At 40.2% G+C, this 17,530-nt stretch overlaps 2 protein-coding genes across 4 annotated transcripts; one reads left to right on the top strand and one right to left on the bottom strand.

The window, feature by feature from the left end:
• Window positions 1-628: 628 nt before the first annotated feature.
• LOC133124001 (G protein pathway suppressor 2-like) lies at window positions 629-8,974 on the top strand. The gene is made up of 12 exons (XM_061234776.1): window positions 629-828; window positions 1,115-1,230; window positions 1,418-1,527; window positions 1,810-1,922; window positions 2,209-2,288; window positions 3,288-3,367; window positions 3,708-3,882; window positions 5,640-5,723; window positions 6,216-6,292; window positions 6,800-6,895; window positions 7,078-7,161; window positions 8,460-8,974. Exons 2-12 carry the CDS (start codon window positions 1,137-1,139, stop codon window positions 8,550-8,552), a joined length of 1,086 nt encoding a protein of 361 aa, XP_061090760.1. The 5' UTR covers window positions 629-828; window positions 1,115-1,136; the 3' UTR covers window positions 8,553-8,974.
• Window positions 4,715-16,489, bottom strand: LOC133124002 (eukaryotic translation initiation factor 5A-1). Of its 3 annotated transcripts, none has more exons than XM_061234779.1 (6): window positions 16,125-16,489; window positions 14,068-14,242; window positions 13,617-13,721; window positions 13,267-13,398; window positions 13,033-13,105; window positions 4,715-4,738 (listed from the first exon to the last, which is right to left on the bottom strand). In XM_061234779.1, the coding sequence occupies exons 2-5, from the start codon at window positions 14,233-14,235 to the stop codon at window positions 13,043-13,045; spliced, it is 468 nt and encodes a 155-aa protein (XP_061090763.1). In that variant the 5' UTR covers window positions 14,236-14,242; window positions 16,125-16,489; the 3' UTR covers window positions 4,715-4,738; window positions 13,033-13,042. The 3 variants fall into 3 exon arrangements, with proteins under 3 accessions (XP_061090763.1, XP_061090761.1, XP_061090762.1); XM_061234777.1 differs by lacking the exon at window positions 4,715-4,738 and adding an exon at window positions 10,574-11,977; XM_061234778.1 differs by lacking the exon at window positions 4,715-4,738 and adding an exon at window positions 11,984-12,154.
• Window positions 16,490-17,530: the final 1,041 nt, after the last annotated feature.

The following is a 17,530-nucleotide window of genomic DNA, read 5'->3' as shown; positions in this document are numbered from 1 at the left end:
AGCATAATAATGGAGGAATATTTTCCTCCAATACAGAATTTTAGCTTTAGCTGAAATTAGGTAAATGTATGAACTCCTATGAATGACAGAATAGTTCTAATACAGTCATGGATCTTTATATTACTGAAGTCAAGAGTGGTAGACCTTTGGAGGTCATGGGAACTGCTGAGAATTGTCCCTTGTGTTACGGCCCGCTGAACCACAGCTGCCAGTGAGGGACAAGCACATTTCACTGCTTGTATGGGCAAAATAGTTTTCAAACTAGTTGGGATTGGGTCTGAATTGCAGTTAAGGGGAGGCTTCAAGTAGTGATTTATTTGTCATTTGTATTTTCTGGGGCATTTTATGTGAAAAAATAATTTTCTGGCATAAACATATGAAAAAAACAAAAATCATCGATAAAACAAAAATGTGATGACTTAACCAACCGAGACAAATAGTGGTGCAACTAATATGCGAAACTACTTTTTTTTTTTCCATCAGATATGTTTCTAAAAAAATAATTGAATAACAAAAGCAAAAATAAAGTGCCAGGGGACAGAATATGCATATCAAGCCAGAATATATCAATGATTCATACAATTCTATCAAAGGAGGTGCTCAAAGCAATCTAAATGGTGCCCACGACAGTACCTCGCGCGCCGACCCTCGTCACCGGAAGTGCGACGCTTGCATCTGTTGTGAGAAAATGCCTCACCAGCCAAAACAGTTGTGAATGTATCCATATGTGAACATATTAAAAGTTTGACGACAAACGTATCAAAAAGAACAACTAGAAGAAGGCTGGAAAAGTGAAATCAAAAAATCTATCAGGAGTCCCGAAGCCTTGTAAGTGAGCGTGCTTTTTTACCTAGCTAACGAGCTAGTTAACGAACACTAAACCATTAGATACTGGTTGGCCAGTTAGCTAATGAAATGGGGCACAGCTCGCAATGATTTGTTAAAGTTAGCTAGATCTGTGCAACTAACGTTATATAGAAAAATACATAGAAAATGAATTAACGTTACAAAAATTGATTCAAGAGTTACGACGTAGCAAGCTAATGTTGTGGATTCACGCTTTCTCGATTGCGTGTTTCTGCCTTGCATATGCAAGTAACCTTTTCTCCCTTAGCTGCCCACCACTCCTCATCAACATGCCTGCTCTGTTGGAGAGACCCAAACTGTCCAATGCGATGGCCAGAGCCCTCCACAAGCACATCATGAGAGAGAGGGAGCGCAAAAGACAGGGTGATTCAAATACTATTACTGTTCTATGGAGACACAAGCTTGAACACTTTCACTACATACATTTCCTGATTCTTTAGTTGGCTTTGTATCCTCTTTACTGCATTTTTGAACTAATGTTCACATGAGCACATTTATATTGTTATATATGTCCTGTCTGCATAACTATGGAATACTTACCTTGTTTCAGAGGAAGAAGAGGTGGACAAGATGATGGAACAAAAGATGAAAGAAGAAGAGGAAAGGAAAAGGAAGAAGGAGATGGAGGAGAGAATGTCTTTGGAGGAGACAAAAGAACAGGTGAGAGATGTGTACACTGGCATGACAGATGAACACTATGAGTGAAGGCATTGTATGCAAATTGTTTAGCTCCTCTCCCCAGTGTGTGGATTGTCTTATAGATGGAGAGCTGGGTCTATCCTTCTGTAACTAGAATTATGAGCTAGACATATCTTTCGGTAACTATAACTATACTATCCATCCAGTTGTGCATATCTGGGATCGGTGATTAATCATTTTGTATAATCCCAATAGAATTATTTAGAATGCAGTTCTTTTTGCAAAAGCTGTTCTGTCTCTCAGATCATGAAGATGGGAGATAAACTGCAGGGGCTGCAGGAGGAGAAGCACCAGCTCTTCCTCCAGCTGAAGAAAGTGCTCCACGAGGAGGAGAAGCGACGCAGGAAGGAGCAGAGGTGAAGGCAAAGATGGGCATTTTGGGATGAGCCCTTTGGGATGGGTCCTTTCCTTTGGAATGAGCCCTTTATTTGGAATAATTGCAAGAACATTTATTTAAACTCTCCTCTATGAGGCACATCCATTTCCATTTTTATTTTGAATCCAGCTGTGGAAATCGGGTAGAATAAGTGGCACTGTAAGGGTGCGATTTCCTGTGGTTTCATGGAATGACAGCAAAGCCAGTTGATTTGACGTTCATGGAGTTGGCCCCTAGTAATGTTGTTTTCTGCCCCTCTCCTGTAGTGACATGACAACTCTGACCTCTGCAAGCTACCAGCCCAGCATGCCCATTCACTCAGGACAGCACTTGCTGAGCATGCAAGGTGAGCATAATTCCACTATGTTGCTTTGTTGCTACGGGAACTTTCTCTGCGCCCTTGTCCTTCTTATTTAATGTATCCTGGAAAACATTTGGTTTTAATGCAGCATGAGGCTAAACTGTATAGTATGCATTGTGTGTATTGTGGAAACAACACAGACAGTCTTCACTTTTAAAAAGTTCCATGTTAATATGCTCAAACATACTGACTTTATAAACAAATAACAATGTTACTTTTCTGACTGAAATTTGTCTTTGTTAAAACGGGTTTCCATTCAATTCTGCTACAGAGATGACAGCTGTTTTGCGACACTGTGGAAATACATTCCCAGGCAACTGGTCTGAAATTCTCGACATTTGCCCAACATTATTGCAAGAGTGGAATTGGCTTCTAGTTTGATTTAGAAATGTCAGCAAATTTGTACCGGCCCACCTGATTTGGCTATATGGTAGCATGTCAACTTGGAACATTGAAATGGTGACTAATGCATTTAATTATTTCATCTGATACCAGAGATTCTAGATATTTTGCTGTAATGCATCACTTGCTTATTTGGCAAGCAGTATACCAAACAACCTAGCTAAGTAGCATATGCACAAAGCTCATTATATTTGGTTATAAACTACCACTTTTATAACCAACCAGCTACCACTATGCACCTAACATGTTCCTCCTCAGCTTGCTACATTAAGCGCAGTCTCACAAGATCTCATAGGTTGCTCTGGCTAATCAATGCTAGGTTTCTCATCTAAATAATGATACTGTATTGTAGTGAGCTAGCAGTATCTAGCTAGCTTGTTTAGTCAGTTAATGCTAACTAATGTACTTGGCTAGTTTCAGCTAATGATCTTAGCTTGCTCAAGTTAGTGCTGCAATTTCAAATCTTGTTCTTGTTCTTCAAATTTTAACTGAACTTGAATTAAGCCAACATAATTTCATACAGTATGGGTTTTTTTTCTTCTTCTAAACTTGTTCTTCTTCTTTACACCCCCACACACACAGGCAGTCCAGTCAGCCATGGTCGGCCTGGTGCTCTTTTAGGGGAGCGAAGTAAGCAATTGTTCCAGGCCCCTGTAATCTCGGTGAGCATGGAACACTCTGATGGACCAATCCCATAGAGAGACTGAAGATCAGTTACTTGTTTATATATCCACTAGCTTGAAATAATCAGTTTTGAATTGCTCGCCTAGTGAACATGGGGTTAGGTGTTGCCAGGCCTGCAGCACCCTACATTGCAATATTTCGACATATTTTATCCCATTATTATCTGTATTGTATACCATGTCAACAAAACCTTTTCGCTTTATGTTGTATTTGTTTGTATGATCTTTGACTGAAGCTGAATTCAAATAATAACCACATTTGGTGTGAATGCACAGAGTAAGTGAAAATGACAAATCAGGAATCGTTGCCACCTGACAGGGGCGGCACTTCCAGACCCAGCCTGGCTTCACTACAGGAACCCCTGAACATGGGCAGTTCTCCTCCAGTCAGTCAGCACATGGGCCCTATGGTGTCACTCAGTCACAGCACGCCTCCCACTATGCGACAACTCAGTCTGTGCCAGTCAGCTATGCAGGCAGCTCCCAACTGAGAGGTGAGTGAATGCATGTGAGTAGTAGGGAGTATACACTCACAGAGCACTTTATTAGGAACATTTTGACTTTAGTAAGTGAGTACATTTTATTTCTATAGCACCTTTCACAGACAGTCACAAAGTGCTTCACAGGACAAACGGAACTACAGTCCCAAAACCGGAGCTACAGCTCTTAAGTCCGGTGGAAGAGTATTCCAAAATTTAGCAGCCACTGATTCAAAGGCTTGGTCACCTTTAGTTTTGAGCCTAGTGTGGACAACCATTAAGCCCTGATCAGAAGACCTTAGAGACCTGCTGACAAGATATGGGTGGAGCAGATCATGAAGGTAAGCAGGTGCCTGACCATGGAGGGCCCTATATGTGATCACAAGAACTTTGAACTGGATCCTTAAATTGACAGGTTGCCAGTGTAAGGAGATCAAGATAGGAGTGATATGACATGACCTCCTGGACCTGGTCAGCAAGCATTTTGGACCAGTTGTAGGCACTCCAGAGATGATTTGCTGAGGCAGGTAAAAAGTGAGTTAAAGTAGTCCAAGCGTGATGAGATAAAAGCATGTATAATCATTTCCAGTCCAGAGTGTGATACAACAGACCAAGCTAAGTACACCTTCTTATTCATGCGAGTATCTAATCAGCCAAATGTGGCAGCAGTACAATGCATACAATCATGTAGATATGGGTCAAGAGCTTCAGTTAATGTTCACATCAACCATCAGAATGGGGAAAAAATGTGATCGAAGTGACTTTGCCCTTGGAATGATTGTTGGTGGGAGACAGGGTGGTTTGAGTATCTCAGAAACTGCTGATCTCCTGGGATTTTCATGCACACTGGTACCTTTGATTTTCATAGTCTCTAGAGTGCAAACAAAAGAAAAAAGAACAGACAGAAACGCCTTGTTAATGAGATGTGGAGAATGGCCAGACTGATCACAGCTGACAGGCAGGTGACAGTAACGCAAATAACCACACATTACAACAGTAGTATGCAGAAGAGCATCTCTGAACACGCAACACATCATAACTCTTAAGTGGATAGGCTACAGCAGTTGAATTAAAAAAATAATTCTAATAAAGTGCTCACTGAGTGTATGGTTCCTCCAATTCAAGCAAACTCAGTATAAGGTGGGTGTTGGTGGAAGTGTGGGAAGGACTCAAAGGCTTTTGTTTTGGGGAGGAAGTGTGGAGGCTGGTTCTGGTTCGGTGACAAAGTGCCTTCCGACAAAATGCGCTTTGTTACTATTGCAACCCGTTTCTCCTCAAACCCATCCATGTTGCTAGCTAGCTAGCTGTGTAAACAAAATGTCTTCATTCATAGAAACAAGTAGCCTAGTAAACTAGTATCCTTGCCATGGCAACCTTTTGTCTTTGTTTCTGTTAACCAACCACGGCTGTGCAACACTTCTGACAGGAGCAAACGCCTATTGCTGATGCTCGAAAGTGTCGTGTGAAATTCAACACTTTTGCGGACATGTCGCACAACACTTTGTAAGCAAATTAGCCTTGAGGGTTACTAAAGTGATGTGGGGCTGTAGGCATCCACATCATAGCATTGTGGGCCCTCTGATCCTACACCCTGTTAAATTGGTGAGATTGGAGTTGTGACTTCTTTGTTTCAGGTCTTCTTGCGTCTTGTGCTACTAAGTGTCTCTCTGTGTGGAACAGCTGTGACTCTGTAAGACTCAACTGTCCTACTGGTGTTTCTTTGAAAATGTGATGGTTTTTTGCTTGATTGTCTTTCTCTCCTGTCTACCTAGGAACATCAGCATTTCACACCATGCAGTACCTTCCTCACCAGCAACAAGGCTATGCCGTTCACAGTCACTTCACCTCTCAGTCCGGTCAGCATCAACATCTTTCAATGTTCTGTATTTTCCTCTTATGTTTCTATGTTTATTTCTCTTTGGAGCAGGATTTTGATTGGTTGATTCTACTAATCAACCGCTAGAATCTTTGCTAAGCACCTTTATTTTAAAAATCTGGTTGAAACATTACTACTTGGTTGAAACAAACACCTGCACCCACGCCTAACCCTTTCTGGATAAGATTAAGGATTAAATTATGGGAATTCCCATCGAGAAAAACTTTTAAAAAATAAAAAAAGTTTTGGCAAATATCTTTCTCCAAAAAATGTATTTCACATAACAGAAAGCTTCTTGAATAAATGGCCAAGGGTCTGGATATGAGAGCTGATATACAATTGGGCATTCAAAATGGAGAGAAAATGTGGGAAAATAAATTCTTATTATGTTAAATTTGTGTTTTTAACACATTTGCTACCATTCCTTTAATCTGTGTCATTGAGTGGTGTACATTTCTCTCCGTTTTTATAGGGTTTATTCCCAGTGCTGGGATACCACTCCAGAAGCAGTTGGAACATGCCAACCAACAGTCTGGATTTACTGACTCGGTGAGTCAATAAGACAGCCAGAGGAGTATGGTCGGTTCAGTATTTACTGTGAATTTTAAAGTTGGGTGTGCCACAGATGGTATATGTCTGTGCAGCTGTAGCTTCTAAGTATCTATATTTAGCAGCACTGGTAAGACTAGATTTGTGTAATGCTGAGAGTCTGCTGTTCATGCAGTTCCAAATATGTACACGTTCGATAAGACACCAAGTATATTTTGAAGTAATCAAAAATTTCAGTATTCGTTTTCCTGAGCCCCAGGGATTCAGTGTCAGAAAAAGGATGAACCGAATTAAATTTATGGTTTGTTATTGTGTTTTCATTATCTCAAAACTCAATGAATTAATGGACTGATGCATATCCTTATTTTACAAAGAGCTGTTTCTAAAATGTCTTTTTAGTTTAGTTGATTACATCCTAGCCAGTTTGTTCCGACCGAGACACTTGGAAGTAAAATGGTCTTCCAGTGTCAGTAACATTCTGCGCTGGGGCATGCGTTTATGTTTCAGAGCACCCTGAGGCCCATGCACCCCCAGGCTCTCCACCCTACTGCCGCTGGCCTCATGCCCTCTTCATCCATCGCTGTCCAGATCCCTGCTGCCAAGGTACGCTCACCCATCATCCACCTTCTGAGTATCTAACACCCTACGTTTGGCCCTAAACTATAACTGCTAACAGAAAAGCACATTGTTGTTCTGCAAGACTTGTGTGTTTATAAAATAAAACAAAATGTTAATACTGCCCATTCAGAGACAATGGTTCAGATATTCCCATCTGTTTTTGACAGTCCGGCTTGCCATACGCTCACCCATCCCGTCCTGCGTCTCCTGGGAGTTTCACTCATGGAACCCCACCTCAACAAGCCCATGCGGTGAGCTCCTTGCCTCTTACACCACTGCTTTAATGGGAGCTGTCCAGGTTGTGGCTAGGGGCATACTTCATTTCTGGTTTGTAAAAAAGTCTGACAATTGACACTCCCTTAATGACACTCCCACTGAAATGAATGGACAAAATTATAATTTCCATCCGCTTCAAGGTTCAACACGCTGATGTTCTTGTGCACACCGCTCTTACAGTGGCTTCAGGAAGTATTCAGACCACTTCACCTTTTGCACAGTTTGTGTAGATTTATTTTTAAATGTAGAAAATTGCCCCCATCAATCTATGCTCAATAACCCCTAATGACAAAGTGAAAACATACTTTCAGACATTTTTGAAAATTTATTAAAAAACTGAAATCTCTCATTTACATAAGTATGCAGACTCTTTGCTCTGGCACTCCAAATAGTTGTGAGGCGCATCCTGTTTACTTTAGTTATCCTTCAGATGTGTCTAGAACTTGACTGGAGTCCATCTGTGGCAAATTGATTGGACCCACAATTCACACTGTACTTCAAACTACGAAGCCCAAGGAACTCTCATAGATCAGGGTGAAAATCTTGTGACTTACCCCAGAAGACTCATAGCTGTAACTGTTACCAAAGTACTCAATTTAAAATGTGAAAAATTTCTAAACATGTTTTCACTTTGTCATCATGGGTTTTTGAGTGTAGATTGATGGGCAAACATTTAATTTCTATCCATTTCAAATGAAATCTTCAACACAGTGGGCGAAAATTGAAGTGGTCTGAATACTTTATGAAGCCACTGTATGCATTTGTGGCCTTTCTGTTGGCTTCAACAAGTCTGCCCATTCTCCTCTGACATCTCTCATTAACAAGGTGTTTTTGTACATGGAACTGCCACGCACTCTGTTTTTTGTTTTTTGTGCCATTTCCTGTAAACTCTAGAAACTAGTGAGTGAAAATCCCAAGAGAGCAACTGTTTCTGTTATGTTGGAACTACCATGTCTGGTACCAACAATTGTACCATGTTCTAAGTCACTTGGATCACGCATCTAGCTCAATATAATGTTCATTTGTACAAAAAACTTAACCTCCACCATGTCTGCATGCTTTATATATTGAGTTACAGTCACACCTTCATAAAATCAGTGATTTCATTATGGCACAATTATAGTACACCCTCTGAGTTATTTCTTTCCGGGATTTGTTTCCTTGCTTTCTCTTATTTTATTTTTCAAAATTTCCAGATATGCACACCAGTCTTTAGCAAGTGCATTTATTGTTACTACCTGAATTGAATACACTTCTATTTCCCCCCCAACAGACCTCTTTCCAGAGCTCTCCTCAGCCTGCCCCTCGTCATGCCTACCTCTCTCACACCCAAACAGGACAGAGGTTCTATCACCATAGCAAGTAACTAAGGTTACCAACCACCAGTCCAGAGGAAGCAACCTCTTATCAGAGATTTCCATTTCTTCTTGAGGCAGATTGGATAAAACAGTTCTGTGCTTTTGGATGGAAAGGACAACCACTAGAATGAACAGAATGAAAGTAATGTGCTTAATGTTTTATCGTGCACAGTGAACTGTTTCATGCCACTTGAATGCGTTTCATTGGAGGCATTTTGCATGCACATACAATATTTTAGATTATTCTCAAAATATTTTAATGGTTTAATGGAAATATTCAACCACATTTAGTTGTGTTAACTCCACCTCACAGTTTGTTTGTATTTTATGACCGGTAACAATCTTTATTCTATCCGTTCGACTGTTACTCCTCCAGTGGCAGAACCTTTGAGAATTCAGTTGAACTTAATAAAAAAAATTATAAAAACTGGTTCATCCACACATTGTGTTCCTTCTACACGAGTGCACCCTGTATCCTGTCAATTTGCGAGAGTGAAAATAAACAGCCACTGGTTCTTTTCATTCTATAGTGAAAGCTCATATAGACTTTGAGTTGGGGGAACGGGGGAGAACGACTGCAGTTTGTGCAGGCAGACTGGACTGCCAACTGACCAGAGGTGACCACATCAAACATGCTTTTCTGCAATGTGGAATGTTGATCCTTAAGTAATAGTCAGTGCACAATGAGACTATATTTTTATTTAACCTTCATTTTACCAGGAGTATTCCCATAATCTTCCCGCCAAACTCGATCCCTCCCTCTCTGGGTGACTCGCTTGTAGTGAGTGTTGTTGGCACTGGCATGGTCTAGATTTGATACCAGAGTATAGGGCAGTCCACACAATGGACCAGCCACTTGATTTAGGATGAGCCACAGTGCAGCCCAATATGTCAGTAATCTCACAGGTAATCTCCAGCAGTGGGAAACTACCACAAAATGAAATCCGTTCTAATATTTTAAGCATGTGTATGCGCATTTCTAAATAAATTTTACCAAGGTATATTCCAGGTGCTATTCTGCTTATGTCATGAAACATGTATGTTTATCGGAAGAAGATTGTGGAACAACCCTTAACCAATGACAAACACCAAAGGCAATCAAAAGCCTAGAATCAAGACCCGATACTGAAAGGTATCTGCTAAGGTATAATTGTTTGATAAGGGGCTTGACAAAGAGGCTCTCACGACCTCTAGTTGCCAGTACATTTATGTACCATGCGAGAAAACAAGGGGAGACAAACTGGTGGCCCTATTCATGATAGTTTGGATGGAAAAGTAATTTTAATTGCACCAGCAGGTTTAATTAAAACTGGGTTCTGTGACATTGTGTCTGAGAAAACAATCATCCTTGATTTTTTAAAAATCAGCGAACAAACAACATTCCCTTGCCAGTACTGTCACTACTTAAGTAAGTAGTATAAGTAGCAGGACTACATTGCTATGGCACTACTGAAACCCTGAAAACCTTGTGTGTTAGCTAGTTGTTTGAGAGGAGCCCTTTCAATGTTAGAACCTGAAAAAGTAGAATGTTTTTTATACAAGCCCCAAATTTGGCACAACGGTAGCACTCTAGGATAGAAAAAGATTCAGATAGATTCAGAAAGATTCAGTGCTACAGATTGTCCAAGCTAGTTCCACACCCCAGGTTAAGGGAGGGTGGAAAAGCAGTTCTCAACACTTGAGGAATGTGATTTGAGGAACAGGGGTGCAACATAGTATAAAATATAGCTACATACCAGCAGTCATCAAATCTGGACCTTGAATCCAAATCCTGCCCCGCTTTTCTCTTCTCCTAGGTAATTAGCTGAACAATTATTGCTCCTGATTGGCCAGACTGTCTTCACACCTGACTCCCAGGAAAAGGGAGGGTGTGAAACAGCATTCTCAGACCTTGAGGACTGTGATTTGATGATCCGTGTTATAAACAGTACCCTTCAAAAGTATGGAAATGGTAGAGTGAAATTAGTTATTTTTGCTATAGACTAAAGGCATTTGAATTTGAGATGAAGAGATGAATATGAGACAGAGGGGCAGACAATCTGTTTTTATTTCATGGTATTTACATGCATGTTTTGCCATTTTATAGAAACAACTGTTTTATGTGTTGAGTCCACTATTTTCAGCTGTACAAAAGTAAGTTAACAGGTGACAGGTGTTAACGTTTGCTTAGGTGTTTCCTTTTGCATGGATTATTCAGCCATAAAAGAGTAGAGTAAGTCTAGTCTTGGTTTTAGCCTTTATGTTCATCTGGTATAAGCACCAGACCGGAACGGCCAATGAAGACAACTGCAGTTGATGACTGATGAATCCTAAGAGCTGTGAAGAAAAACCCTAAAACAACAGTCAGTGGCATCACCATTAATCACCAGAGGGCAGGGGTGAAAATATCACAAGCTTCTGTAAGCAGAAGACTTTAAGAGCAGATTTATAGAGGCTAAACTGCAAGATGCAAAACTAATCGGCATCAAAAGGCCAGATTAGAATTCACAAAAAAATACAGACAAGCCAGACACTGGACAGAAGAGACCAAAATAAACTAAAATTATGGAGAGCTGAAAGTGTGGAGAAAGGAAGGAACAGCCCATGATATAAGACCCCCCCTTCATCTGTGAAATATAGAAGTAGTGTCATGGCTTGGGCATGTCTGACTGCTTCTGGAACATGCTCAATCATACTTAGTGATCATTATTAAGGATGGCAGAAGTACAGTATGATAAATTTGGATTGTCTACTTCTGACCTGTATTCATCATTTCATCTCAAATCCAAATGCCTTAAGCATACAGCAATACTGTTCCTGAGGGCACTGTATAAAAAGTAAATGTTTCACAATTGATATTTCAAACATTTACAGTTGACTAGAACAATTATATCTCAAAAGAAATGTTAAAGGATGGACAATAACTCATTTCACCATTGGATTCCATGCTATTTGGTGGCCATTTAGAACAATTGCCGCCATGGCCCCATATTTTGGGATGGCTCCATATCAGAATCTATTTCTATCATACAGAGCTACCTTTGTATCAAATTTGGTACTTGTATCACAAAGTTTTATCACCTTTTTTTCAATTCTGCCTTTTTGAAAGGTGGTGGACAAACCATTGCATTTCAATCCATTATATTTTCAACCTTCTACTACCTACAGGAGGCTAAGTGAGAATACATACATCCCTCATCTTTTTTATATTAAAACTTTTTTTACTGGTGTAAGTGTGCAGTCGTGTTTAATATATATATATATAAAAGACTTTTTCCACTGTATTTAATTTCCAGTTATTTATTAAATGTATTTTCTAATTTAACCCAAAGAAGGACCAGAAAGTACAGAAAGAAAGAGGGACTGGCTGATTTGAAGAAAGAAGAAAGTAAGAGAAATAGCAATGCTGAGGTTGTATTCTTTTCTTTTTCAGGTCCAATACATCTGGTAACCCCTGAGAATCAAAAGGAGGCACAGGAAGAGAAGGAAAGGGGGATGGAGAACAGAGAGAAAAAAGGACAGTTCAAAGAGGGGAAATATGCAGAATACTCATTGAAAAGATAAATCCTTCAAAAACAACCACACTGCAGTCTCCGGTCAAATATGTTTGCAATGGTCCCCACTCCTGGTCCTGCAATGCAATGCATTGATGAACAGAGAAACTCACCGTGCACTTACAGTAACATTGCAATTTAAAATATTCAAATATATACACAACTCAGCAGCCTGTGCTGTAATAATTCACTCAGTAGGACCTGTAATTCTTTTTTATTTAATTAATTTACAGAATTTTCTCAAAATAAATATTTTTTCAAATATTCTCAGCTACCTGTATAATATATAGCCTCACCAACTGGACTGAAACACACTTGTACACTATACTAATGCCTGTCTATAATCCAATGCAGTGGTAAACTATTCCATGCCTTATTCTGCGCCAATTGTACCCTCTCATTTATCCAACCTCAGATGTTAATTATTTTCAAGTTGTATCCCACTCTGATTTCATTTCACTGTGGAACAAACTTTTGAAAAAGCACAACACTGCTACTTTACAGAGTCACCACTTTATTGGCAGACGTAAAAAAGCTGCACCGGCAAAAGAACTCTACCAAGGTCTGCAGGCCCTCTCTGGCACTGTGGAACAAACTGCCTCTCTCTATCAGGTCTGCACCATCCATATACACCTTCAAATCCCAGCTCAAATCTCACTTATTTTCCCTTGCTTTTAATTCCACATGAGAATTGTCTTTTTGTTGTATCTTCATGTATTATCATTGCAGTACTGAGGACAGTACTTTGGTTGACGGTAGTCAGTAAGTATTGATTAACATACTTAACCATTACACGCTTTTTATCATTTAGCATTTCAGGTTTGGTGGTGAATGTAATTAACATGTATAATCATGGTAGCATACTCCATATTTATATTTACACAGACATGCAATGGACCACACAAGCTGAACCAACACACTGATTTGTTGTGTGCAGTATTTGATCAGACTTTACCTTCAGTACTTTACTTAGCCATTGCTTTGATAGCAACTGCACATTCCTCATTCATCGCAGATAGAACAGTTATCTGCGGAAGGTAGAGAACATAAAAAATATTTCATGAAGTAAAACTGTACTGTACATTGAGAAATTATTAATTCCTCTCAGTCAGAGATCAAAATAATGCTGAATCTGTGAGATTCAGGTAGTAGTGGAGCATGAACAAGAAAAAAAAAAAAAAAAACTGACCAGGATCTCCTCTCCAGCATTATATTTTGCCTCAATCTCCTTTCCCAGGTCTCCTTCAGGCATCTTCAGGTCCTCCCGCACCTCCCCACTGTCCTGGAGGAGCGACAGGTACCCCTCCTGTATACCAATCAACTGCGAGGGAGAGGGTGGGGATTTCAGGCATATAGGAGTTCAGAGGAGAGCCATTTTTAGTAAGATAGGAGACTTGAAATGACATGAAGAATAGGATAATAACATTTTCCTTCAACAAAATGGATAGTCATTCTACCGCTTTACCTTCTCTTGTCATCCTCACTCACTGCCTCCATTCCCACACAACACCTTCCTTCACTCGCTCTCAACCCATATACCTGGTAGTCCATCCTCTTGATGTTTGGGACATCCATGTTGTGAGTGGAGGGACAGATGTCTTCATACTTCTTCCCAGAGAAGATGTCTATGCCAACCATGTGGACCTTTTGTGAGGAAAAAGTAAAATTAAATATAATTTTGTTCCCTAGGATACTTAGAACAATCTGGCACCAATTGTTTAAACTACCAATGTGCACAGAACAGGAAACAGCAGCAATAAGGATAAATTATAATTTATATACAACTAATATAATTGTCATCGCCTCTGTTGCCTACCGTATACTATATTGAATGCAGGTCCTCAGATTCAGAAGATCAGGACATACAGTGCCTTACACAGCTGCACCAACATACAAGCACACACTTCAACATGGTCCATATTGTGCGCCAAGATTTCACATTACTCTGCGAAATCTCTTCAAACACAGACAAAAGACATGTCACACAAACCTTGGCGTGTCCATGCTTGCCCGTCTTGGAGGTGGACATTTCAACAATCTTGCAGGGCCGACCTTTCAACACGACAAAGCCGTTCTTGCGCAGGGCAGAGCACTGCATGGGGAAGGTGGCAGATGCCCCAGCATCGCCCGTCTGAAAGTCCAAATCTGCGTCTGCCATGCCAGCACTGAGGGATGTTGACAGTTTCATAAAGATTAATAACAATTGAATAGAGTTTAATAATTTTGCATGGGAGGGACAGGCATAATGGCAGAGTGTATCAATACAACCAGTCCATGCACCTCAGCAAACAAATTATGTGCATGCTTTTGAGCCATGTGTAATCAATATGTACATTCTGGTAATTAGTATGTCAATAGTTTTTTATATACTATAATTATTATGCCTAAACTTTTTTATATATAAAATAGATTTAACGCGGCTTGAATAGATTATATTCTGTTCATACCAGAATATTACAGTATCGCGAAAGGAAATTGAAACACCAATTTCGAAAGTTCGACAGGACCTCCAGCTGCAACTGACCATTGGACACAATCAAAAGCGCCAAGAACGAAACATGAAAACATGGGCCAATCTAATTTGGTTGGTTAGCCACTATTGTTAACTGACGTTAACTGAGAGAGGGGAGAAAGTTAAATTAAGCAAAGGAAACATGACACCTGTTAACTGAACGTCAAACAATTTACAAGATAAAACTGCCAAAAGTTGTGTCCAATACGAGGGCGTCTTTTCAACGACTTTAATGAAGACATAAAATAAAAATACAGCGTGACATTCGTTTTTATATAGCCTGTATTTGAAAAGTAAATGGACACTTAAAAAATGCCGCTACAGACGATCATAAAACCCCCAAAAGATCATTGTCGTACATCAGAATACGCACGTCCGTAAGGGAAGGCCCACACTTACAATCACACTCCAGCCACCCAAACTCGACCATGACGTTGTAAAAATAAAATATTATAAATCTGTGTCCATCTTTTTACCGAACAAATAAAACCTGACAAGAGTGCCCTTTTCATAACCACTTCGCTCGCCTGTTTTGCACGCTAAATGTATTTGTGTACCGCTGCTACAATAGTATCTGCACTTGTACCTTGAGATAACACCGAATAACGCTGAACGAGCAGATAATCCAATGTACTGTACGCAAATACCACCGTAGGAAACGAATTCAGTACAGATATCTACAACACAGGTTAGATTTACTTCTGTGTTAGGGAAACATTTACTGTAAAACTCAAATCAACACCCGAAGGAATATAGCGTGTTTCGTTCGCACCTCACAAAAGTGCGCTTCTCATACGGCCTGGTGCTCACAACCTAGAAGCAAGCTAGAAACGCCGCGGTTCATGAGCGTTTCTCTCTGGCTGAGGCCCACAGCCATGGACACTGTAACAAGGCGGGTGCAACAATACCTACGAGCAACACAATAAAATACGACCGATAGCTACAGCCTATCTTTCGACATGTCAGTGCCATACATAGTGATCTGACATGTGCGTGGTATCCGTCAGAACTAAGCAGCGTGCTCTGTTCGGAATTGTACGTAAGCCTACTGGAAAGTAATAAAAATATGACCTACTGTGTAGCGTAAAGGGGCTAGGAGTTATGTCAGAAGCAAGTTGTTTTATTCATTTGATCATATGTCATTTGAAGTTATTCTATTTTGATGAAATAGTTAAAGTAAAATAACGTATCGGCATAAGACAAAACGCAGCACCACCAACGTGACAGCTGCTGCTGCTAACTACAAGAATTTATGATTAGCAGACTAACAAAGTTGCTACTAAAATGAATCAGTCGCCAAAATATTAATTTAAAGACAGGAAATCAATGCTGTAGTATCATACAATCTGGGTTATTGCTCTGGAAATAATCTCGGGGAAACTAACGTAGAGTTATATTGCAAAGACGACAAGTCTGCATGACATAAACCGAGCAAGTGGATTGGGAGTGACTGTTTGATAGGAGGGGAGGGGAGGTGGGGTGGGGGGTCGGGTGCACGCGCGATTACATTTGTAATGTTTTAATAAGTTACTTACCCAGTATGCAAGCTTTCCCTGTGAGTGTCTGGTGTACTATTTACTCAAAACAATTGGCCTCTCTATCTCCCCCTTTCTCTTCCCCGTTCTGTCAGTCTCTGCCGTCTGTCACTCTCGTGTCTGTCGCGTTGACTGTCGTGCCTTTGCTCCTTTTTCTGTTTCCTTTATGCTTTCATTCCAGGCGCTTCCTGTTTCCCAGTCTCTCCTGTTATATATTGTCTTTTTTAGCAAGTTGTTACTGTCCAGGCCAACGAGCACCGCAAGCTGAAAACCTCAGTAGAGCCAAATCTCAGACTTTCCGTTATGCACTCCCTCTCAATCACACCCTCAGCCACAGCCAGTCTTCGAAAAAAAAAATCACGAAATAAATGTCCGTCTTTCTGCGCAGGCGCGTTCACCCATGTATGGGGGGTGGGTTGGGGGGAATGATTCCGCGAACACGCTTTAGCAGTGGTTAGCCCTCCTTTCTGGGTGTTTCCACTTGAAAACCCAACTACAACTAAACGTACAATGATCAATGGAAACGAGGGAATGATCCAGAAGGTTAACTCGTTTACAGTAGCTTGTATTATACTCTACATTGCAGCTAGTAAACTGACGTTCTGCATTTAATGTTAGAGATGTTACCAAAACCAACATTTTGTATTTTAAAGCATCGGACATTGACTCCAAACGTGTAAGATGGGTCTTCGTCCGCATTATCATGTGTAATTTATTAAGATTTGGGGGCTCAAACAACGATGGCTGAAAAAAACTCAAACCATTTTCTTGTAATTATACATCATATGGTTTGAATTAACTAGCTTGGCCTGAACTTGGGACACGACGCCAACCAGTGGTTGGCCCATGGGGGAGACTTGACCGTTTGCAGAGCTACCTGGTTAAATATAGCCCAGTGAAACATGAATCCAGTGACCTATGCCTGGTAGGCCATGCGAGACAGGGAGAAAGGGGTACTGCCAGTGGGACAGACACTGAAATGCGACTCGATCCTTTTTTTTTTTTTTTTTTTTTTACCAGATGTTTACAGACTCATTTTGTGTTGGCCCTGAGATGCTGCATTTATCTTTCCCCCTAAAGACTGAAATAAAATTGTATAGACATGAAATGCAATCAGTCGGCTATTAATGTTATAGCACATCGAAAGGATAAAGGATATTTAACAACGCCCCAAACTATAATAGGATCAATATCCATTTGCAAATGTGAACCAAGTGAACAACTCACATGCAAATATTTAATTCAGTTTTTCATTTCTACAATCGAAAATTAAATGCAAAATACATTATGGCTGTGTTGCATAGATGCCTAAACCATTAATTTCATGAATTTTGTTAACATGTCTAGTTTAGTCTCCTTTTTCATGCTACATGGCATTAACAGACTTATTTTTATAAAGAAAGTCG

This window comes from Conger conger, chromosome 3 (genome assembly GCF_963514075.1).
Source record: "Conger conger chromosome 3, fConCon1.1, whole genome shotgun sequence".
Lineage (NCBI taxonomy): Eukaryota > Metazoa > Chordata > Actinopteri > Anguilliformes > Congridae > Conger > Conger conger.
Note: the sequence above shows the minus strand (reverse complement) of the source record. Positions and strands in the feature narration are given on the sequence as shown.